Source organism: Pundamilia nyererei, unplaced genomic scaffold (assembly GCF_000239375.1).
Source record: "Pundamilia nyererei isolate P.nyererei 1_Seehausen unplaced genomic scaffold, PunNye1.0 scaffold00017, whole genome shotgun sequence".
NCBI classification, from domain to species: Eukaryota; Metazoa; Chordata; class Actinopteri; order Cichliformes; family Cichlidae; genus Pundamilia; species Pundamilia nyererei.
In genome coordinates, this window is record NW_005187418.1 from 2,067,832 (window position 1) to 2,076,419 (window position 8,588).

General features: G+C 43.0%; 1 protein-coding gene across 1 annotated transcript; it reads left to right on the top strand.

Moving 5' to 3' along the window:
* The first annotated feature begins 41 nt into the window (after nt 1-41).
* On the top strand, nt 42-2,430 carry hoxb1b (homeobox B1b). The gene is made up of 2 exons (XM_005725794.1): nt 42-1,510; nt 1,765-2,430. Exons 1-2 carry the CDS (start codon nt 952-954, stop codon nt 2,076-2,078), a joined length of 873 nt encoding a protein of 290 aa, XP_005725851.1. The 5' UTR covers nt 42-951; the 3' UTR covers nt 2,079-2,430.
* The last annotated feature ends 6,158 nt before the right edge of the window (nt 2,431-8,588 follow it).

The following is an 8,588-nucleotide window of genomic DNA, read 5'->3' on the forward strand; positions in this document are numbered from 1 at the left end:
CACCAGATTTGATCTCCAAAATAAAAGAGCCAAGCGCAAATTTCTCTCTTTTAATTAGAGCTTAGTTAGCGCCTGAGGTTTATAACCTTACATTAACTCTTATAAGAGGAGAGTGGAGCTTGTAGGCTTTGGAGGATTTTACCCTGTAAGTGTGAACAACTTTTAAGCAGAAAAAGAAAGACGCCGTGGAGAAAAAAAAGACTGTATATGGTTCTTAAACGTGTCTTTGTTCTTTTATGGGGGAAATGGGCCAAACAAGCTGTCAATCTTTTAAAAGGAGCCATGATGGATCACTGGAGTCACTGCAATGCCTTTCCCCCCTTGCCTGATTCGGTGTCTGTCTGCAGGGTTCACTCAGTCCGAACGTGTTTTAATAATAAGCCAGTTATTTAAGCAGCTACAAAAAGTGTATTTTCAGTATAGAAATGAGCTTCATTCATGTCATTTAGAACAGAGAATTAAACAAAGTGCATGAAAAACAAATGATATCACAATTAAACAGCTGCAGGCCATAAATTAATAGAAAAGGTTATTTTATATTATTTGTTCAAGAGTAAAATAACTCGAAAAAAGTAACTTTTTTGTTATTATCATTTTTATTATCATTTTTTTCTCATATTCATTTATCATTTTTTCTTCCTGTAACACTGTGGCCTGAAAATGTGTCCTCCTGTTTGCGTTCCTATCAGATGGATGAGCGAGTTTGATTGAAGCATTTGTCATGTAAATGCGAGGCCGTTTGATGGACGAGTCTGCAGACTTGACAGAGTGCTGTAGGTCCCTTGCCATTGGCGTTTGGCGGGTCACATGGTGTGTCAGGAAGGTGATATGAGGGTGGAAGGCAGTTTTACAGCTTTGACATACTACCTAGAAGGTTAGGGCAAAGGGAGCACCGATTAATGACTGCACGGTCTTGATCAGTTCTGAACAAACGGCAGGCCCAGGTTCAGGATGAACTCATACTTAGATTACCCCGTGTGCAACCGGGGAGCAAATATTTTCAGCGCAAAGGCCGGATACCACAACTTAAACCATGGATATACATCCTCCAACTCTTGCGCAACAAGTGATAGTTACGCACCGGACGGACGTGTAATGGTCGCAACTTCGGCGCCCCACCAGACTCCGAGCCTCCCTCTGCACCACCAGAACCACGTAGGCTTGGACATGCCGTTCGCGGGACCGGGCAACTCCGTGTATGGCTCACCTCTGGAGTACGGACATCACCAGTACGGCCTCGCCCCCGAGCAGGACCGGAGCTTTATCCATGCACAAGTCTCACCCCTCGCCACAAACATGGCTCCCTATACCGGGGACAGTTGTGGGCCTGGGGTTGCACCGGGAGGCCAGTATCTGCATTTTGGCAGCGGGGATCAGAGGCAGCAAGAATATTCAGAAAGTGTTTACGCAAGGTTACCGCCTCCATGTAAGGAAAGGGATTTGGAGCATGTAGAGGAAACTTCGAAAACTTTCGACTGGATGAAAGTGAAGAGGAATCCTCCCAAAACAGGTCTGTTATGAGGAAATCAGAGCTAAGAAATGCAGTTTAGAAACCAAACGGGATCTGTTCCCCGTGCGTAAAACCCCCATCCAGCTGATATAATTAGACCAAATTGTTTTAGATTGTCCTCAAATGATTTGGCAGCTAATATTTCACGCATTTCTTCTGTTCACGCTGACATTTTCATCGTCATTAAAGCCCACTCTTTAGCCCCATGACTTTCATTTTCCTCTATCATCCCATTCATCCATTTCTCTCCACAGCAGTCGTGTCGGAGTTCGGTGTTCCCGGCCAGCACAACGTGATCCGCACTAACTTCACCACCAAGCAGCTGACCGAGCTGGAGAAGGAATTCCACTTCAACAAATACCTATCGCGGGCAAGGCGGGTGGAGGTGGCGGCCAGCCTGGAGCTCAATGAGACGCAGGTGAAAATCTGGTTTCAGAACCGGAGGATGAAGCAGAAGAAACGGGAGAAACTGGGCTGTGTTTTAGTCAACACCCCGGCACCAACGGAGAAACTTTCCACCTCTGAAGCCTCCCCAAAGACAAAAGAGGAAAAACTAAACCGTGACTAAAAATATAACTGGAGGCCCGAGCAGAGTTTTTCACATTTTCCCCAAAGTTGCACCATTCCAGAAAAAAACTGAAAATTGCTTGTAGACTTGTGAACTATACAGGGTAGGCAGTGTCTGCTTGTAGTCATTTAATCTTTCTATTACACACCTCCATGCTGTTTTTTCTTTGTTTGTTGGCGCACTGATGTACTCAGTGTTACCGTTTGCACTATTTATTTACAGGGTATTTTCCAACAGTTGTTGAAACAATTTAGCTTAATAAAGTCTATAAAAGGCAATAAGAGTTGTATTTGTTGCGTGTGTGAGTGTGCAATAAAATAAAAACAAAAAAAGAGTATCTAGATAATTCTGATTCAGTCCAATCAAACTTTAAATTCTGATAAAGAATTTGTTCTGTTTCACTGTGTAAAATAAAGTTATGTGTGGTTTTAAAAACTTATTCCCCCCCCTGTATGTTTACCTCTATTATTAGTCCCCTTGCATAATGTGACAAGAGGAATCTTTCACAACACATGGGGTGGTTCTCAGTGACCTTTTCACCTCGAAATACCTCCAGGGGCTCTAAACATGACAACAAACTCCAGGGAGGCAGGTCTCAGGCTCGATTTGTTACCCAAATTCTGCCGGGACACAGGTTGTCACAGGTTGTCACTGAAGTCCATTTGTATCTTATAAAATTTAACAATCTTTCTTTTAAAATGATGAAATCAATTAACCTCTCAGCGCTTACTTTGGTTTCACCTTGAGCCAAAGGCTCGCCGGACCTGACCGCCTACTTTCTTGTGATGTTGAAGGGGCAGCAGTTTCAATATTTGCACTGGGTGTTAGGTTTGCACACAGTTTCTGCCCCAACAGCACTGGCCTGTTGCTGCCCCTTTCCCCAAAGCTGAGGTTCACACAGAGTTCAGGCACAAATGAATGCAGAGTCAATCTGTCAAGACACCAGAGAGGCTCAGAGAAGTGCGCTCTAAGTCTCTCAGATCTTTGCAGGTATTGCTTTTAATATTGAGACTAATAAGGTTGTAGGTCATTTAGGTTGTGCTCCAGATTGTGCAAACTTTAATCTCTCCGAGGCTGCTCAAAAACAAGTTTTAAGGAAATGGAAATCATTTGAAATATATCTGCATGAGTATGCAGTCCTCTGACAACTATATTAAAAATTGATACAGTCCTACGAATAGAAGTTACAGTTGAAATACCATACGGCCCATTACTGTAAATTAGAAAAGGAGCAGAGAGGTTTGGTGACATGCATTTCTTTACAAACCAACAGCCTGCTCTTCAGATGAGTCGCAAGGCCAAGGACTGGGAAGGCGATAATCTATAAGGTGAATAGTGACAGATTCAACAACAAAAAAGGGGGACGGTGTGGAAAACAAGTGTGGGACTTCATTCCAGAGGTGCGATCTCTGCCATCTCTGTAGGTAATACCTCAGCGCTCCCAGCGGGCTCTCCATCTGGAGGTGTCAGAGTCGGTGCTGCAGCCAACACCACGGAGACAGATGTTCAGCTGGGGGAGAGGAGAAAGGAGGAGGAGGAGGATGTTTTTCACCTTCGGATCAGTTCAGCCCTCTTCGCCTTCGCCCGGGGAATGTAGGACAGCGAGAGGAGAGGAGCACAGAATGGTTAATGAACACAAAAGGAACACAAAGAAGAAACTGTTACAGGCGCAAATATAGTCGAAACTATTAATAGCTCCAGCAAAAACAGCCTCCTTTTCTTTCCTCAGATGTCTTTAGCCGGCACGTCCGCCCCCCTCCCTGCACTTTGCTTGAGGTCAACCCAGTGCTGTTTGTACCCCATGCTGCTTGCAGTTGTTGCAGGCTCTTTTACAAGTCTATTGCCAGGCTCACTTCCTTGGTTTTCTACCAGTTCCTCTGTCGCATGTCACTCTGCAGGGTCCCCGGGCTTCAAAGGAAAACTAGATACAGTATTCATGGCATAACCGGGGGTTGGTCATCCAAAAGATACCACAGAGGGAAGATATCAAACACAGCTTTGAGGGATAACACCATTTTATCTTGTACTGTAAGACACAGACATCAAAATAAATGGATGAAAGAAATTTGGTTCTGTTCAGTTTCTTGAAAACTTCTTAGAATATTTATCAAACCTAACAAATTACAGTTCAAACAAGGACTCATTTTCCATCTTTGTCCTGTTTTTTTTTTTTTAAATGCTATTGACCTTTATTAAGATCGAGACCATAAATTAATGTCTAACCAAAGAAATGAAGAACTAAAAATAGGTGTATGGAATCAGAAACTTAAGGGGAAACAGCTCTGTGCACTGAATCTTCTTTTATTTATTATTTGAAATAAATATAAACATCTTCAGTTTTAACATTTCTTAACTTTCTCTGTCAGTCTGGCACTACAATGAATTTGTTCGGCTTTTGTGCTGCTGGCTGCACAAAATAAGACATTTGATGTTATCTCTGTGGGATATGTGAAATTAGAAAAAGCATTTTTCTCCATATAAAACGTCTCTTTGGTTTCCCATCGGCTCTGAGAGGGGTCTCTCCTCCTCCTTAGTTTATGAGGACTGTTTGGGGGCAGTTTCTCTCTTAAGCTCATCCATCCTTGAAACTTATTAATTTACCGATTCACAAAAAAAATCTACAGCTTAATAGATTGTTTGCATATGTAAGTTTCACTTCATGATTGTATCAGTTAATGGTGTTGTCACAGTATCTTTAGCATCAATGCAATAAGACAGATTTGTTGCGTTTTGTATTTTCTGGCAAACAATTAAGAATGAAAGCATTACGGAGGTGGAACTATAACTGTAGAAAGAGCAGATAAAAATAATAATTACACAGTTATTAGCAGTGTTATATGTGCATTATTAACACAGTGTTTCACCCCTAATATGAAGCACGACTCTTGGACGCTGAGGTGAAATGCTTTGATGACATCACTCCGTGTGCAGACATAACTGGGTTTAAATGTAACAGGCATATTTTTAAAATTAGCAATGATGAGAAAAACAGACTTTTAAACACTTCTTAAAAAGGTGTTTAAAGAAATTAAAACCAAACTTGCATATGCATTTTTTTTTATTGTTATCAAAATTCATTTGAGGTGTTTGGTCTGTGAAATTCAGTAGTTTTTTTCCCTTTAAAAAAAATTATGTTAGTGTTTATACCCTCATTGTTGTAGGAGGGAAACAAAACTATGATAAACAATTACATTTGAAAGTCTTATAATCTGAGTAGATATGGGTTGGTACCAGTGTACTGCCGTACCCCTAATTCTTTTTATTTTCATGATTTCTTTCACAGTTTTTGGAGGTTTGTGGAGAGGGGCTGCCTGGGTATGAGTGGCACGCTCTTTGTTTTGGCACTGAGGCTCTTTATAGCCAAGCCTGAGACATTCTTGACAACCATCCCCCATCCGAGTCAGGCTCGATTGGATCTGGAGGCGCTGGCCGACCTGAAGCTCCCGTCTCCCGGGTCCCACTGCGACTGCATCCTTTCCCCACTCCATCAGCATGGTAACTGAGAGAGACAAGTGACTTGGCCAGGGTTAACGTCTTAATACTCCCCGGGATTGCCTCCAGGATCCAAATGGCTACCCCTAATAGTTTTCCTCCTCTGTGTGCCTGTCAGACCGCCATGACTATATGCCGTAAGAAAAACAAGACTAGCTGAGAGGCAGCGTAACGAGGCAGCACGATGAAATAATGAGGGGTGGTGAGGAAGAAGAGAAAGCTTTGGTGTAAAGACGCAGGTACGAAGCGCTGCCTGATACTTTGCATGGAAAGCTTGTACACTTGAAATTAAACCAGCTCTTTTCCTTAAAGCCCAGGAGGGGGGAAACCAGAACTCAATCAGTGTCACGTCACATGGTTCAAAGCGGCCAATTCGATGCTGCCAGGAGGCTGAGAAATGCAAGGTGACAGTTCATTTTACCAGTGACAGTGTGTCGGTCTCGCTTGCTGGTTCCACAGTCAATTCCCAGCGAGCAGTGAAGGTTGAGTGTTGCTGTAGACAGACAGCAGCTTACCACCCTCCCCTCACACCACCACCTTCCTCCTCCTCTTCCTCCTCACCGCCGCTCTCTCATCGACCCTGCTCTGCTTTGTATTCCAATTAACTGGACAGAGGGAGAGGCGGCCGCGTTGCCGGATCACAAGCAAAGGCAGACACATTCTTCTGGCGTCCTTCCAGTCTCTCAATCCCACCACTATCAATAGTGCTGTGCTTCCCTTTTTCCCCCTTCACTTTCCCTCTCCTCTCGGCTTATGACAAGGGCCAGTTGTTCCAGAGGGGTAATTCATGGATTCTTCTTTAACAACTGCCTCTAGGGACAAAGTCCTGGTAATGAAAAATAGGTCCCTCGCTCACACATTCATACATCACATGTAATAGAGGTGTGCAATCACTCAGTCGAGTCAACGCACTGCTAGCTGTAACTGCTGTCCTTAACAGACACCTCAAATAATGCTGAATTAATATTTTGAAACGGCTCATATATCCTAACATAATACAATTTGAATGATTTTCTATTCAATGCTCTCAGGGCTAACATTGATTGGAGCACAAGCTGAGGTAACTCTCCGAGTCAGTCAATGTGAGGCTGACTGAAGGTTGTAGATTTAGCACAGCACATTTGCTCTCTTCTGTCTTTCGTGTCCTCAATCTATCATCACTTTTTTTTAAACTTCGCCCCCCCTGCACTGACATATGTTTGAGCAATGGGTGGGTTGGGAATTCAATGATTCGGAGGAAATCTGAAGAGTAAACTACATCTTTTTTTATCTCCTTGAGCAACACAAACATTTACAAGAGACCGTCAAGAATCAGGCCAAACACCTTTTTTTTTTTAAATGAATGCATTTAAATTTGCGCACCATCTTGAGATATATTCTATTTTGAAAGGTGAAGGAGTGACTTTAAGCAATTTTTGTGGCCAATTTGTTTGAAGGTGAGTGTCGCTTTCTTTTTAAACTACTTCCTTTTCCTCTTCTAAACTAAAGACAAACAGAGCTCGACAGACAGGTGTGGGTGCCTCTTTATTTGCCCCTCTGGACTGCCTATCTGGAGAATGCAGTGTTGTGTGTTTGCAGGACAGGATACACACACACACACATACACACACACACACACTCAAACACACACCCTTCATGCCCTGAGGAGCCTCCTGACTCTCTCTCTTCTGGCTCTATCAGATCAGAGAGACCTGCTGTCCCTCCCCACACCGCAATGCAAATGAAAAGGAATGCGCTGATAAAAGGCCAGATCCCGGAGATGAGAGAGGGCAGAAGGAGGACAGAGGCAGCAAATGCTGAAGGGGGTGAGAGCCTCTTGGGGAGATGAGAGGCAGCAGAGGAGTCAGTGTTGGTAGTAGTGGGAGATCATAGTCTTGCTCCCCCTCGGCGGCGTTTGATACAGGGCTTTTGTCGCTCTTTCAGCGGTGCATTGTTGGGTGGTGTAATCCCCGTTGGATTACAAAGGGCTTCCCTTTTCATATGGGGCTGACCCAGCAGGCAGGTGGCTGGGGCTCTGTGGAGCTGTCAAGGGGAGGGAACCTCTTTTCCAGGGGAGGGGACCCTCAGTTCCTCTTACCTTCACAGGGGCTTTTTGCTGGAAGGCCAGTCAGGCACAGGTCAGCGTGGGGACAATCCTGACATGGGATTCAACTCGCCCTGACCCCATGGGTTCTTGTGGAGAAGTGACAAGGAAGGACTCCATCATGAGACAGAATTCAACATGAAAACATGTGAAAACACGTGAAAGTATTGTTTGGTGATCAAAAAAAAGATTTTTAAATAAAAACAGGATCATCGCAGCTGCAACGATTAAGATTAGAGTCAACATGCTGCAATAAGAGTTTAAAAAATGCAAGTTTAAGATCTGAAATAATAAAAATCTTGTCTATAGTTTAAAATATGGTATCAGCCATACATCACTTGATTGATACGTCGTGTTTTCTGTCAATGTGAGCTGTGTCTGATTGAGCTTTGCTTATTTGATGGCTTTCCTCACACGCTTTCAGTAATAGAGGATCAATAACACAATAGCAACAACCACCAATATTTCTATTTCTAATATAGCTACTACCACAGCCTCCTCTGCTCATTTCAGCTGAGCCCAGTCCAATCCAGGTCATCCTCTGCTGGCAAACGTAACCATTCATCCAGGCCCTGTCAAATAGTGAGGGGCCAATTTAGTGAAGCTGCATTCATTTATTGTCATAAATATACTAATTAGTTTTTCAGCCAAAACCAAAGACCCATGAAAGTGTCATATTTATGCAGTGAAACTGAGAATTTATGATACCCGCTTTGCCAAGATGTGCTATTTATGCAGAAGGTAATGTTTAACCAGTTAAATTCAGATTCAGTAACAAAGCTATATGTTAACTGCATCCCTGTTGATATTTATATTCTCATCTTAAAAAAAAAAAGAAAAAAGAAAGACAGATTCAGAACACAATATCTACTAGAGGGAAAACATTAGACATCCCCATTAGGTTATTACTTCCTAAAAAAATCTCTCCTGCTACA

Excerpts from the sequence above, each read along its gene's own strand:
- hoxb1b (XM_005725794.1), top strand. The coding sequence starts at position 952 with ATGAACTCATACTTAGATTACCCCGTGTGCAACCGGGGAGCAAATATT. Across the intron at positions 1,511-1,764 it reads GAGGAATCCTCCCAAAACAG|CAGTCGTGTCGGAGTTCGGT; the intron begins GTCTGTTATGAG and ends TTCTCTCCACAG.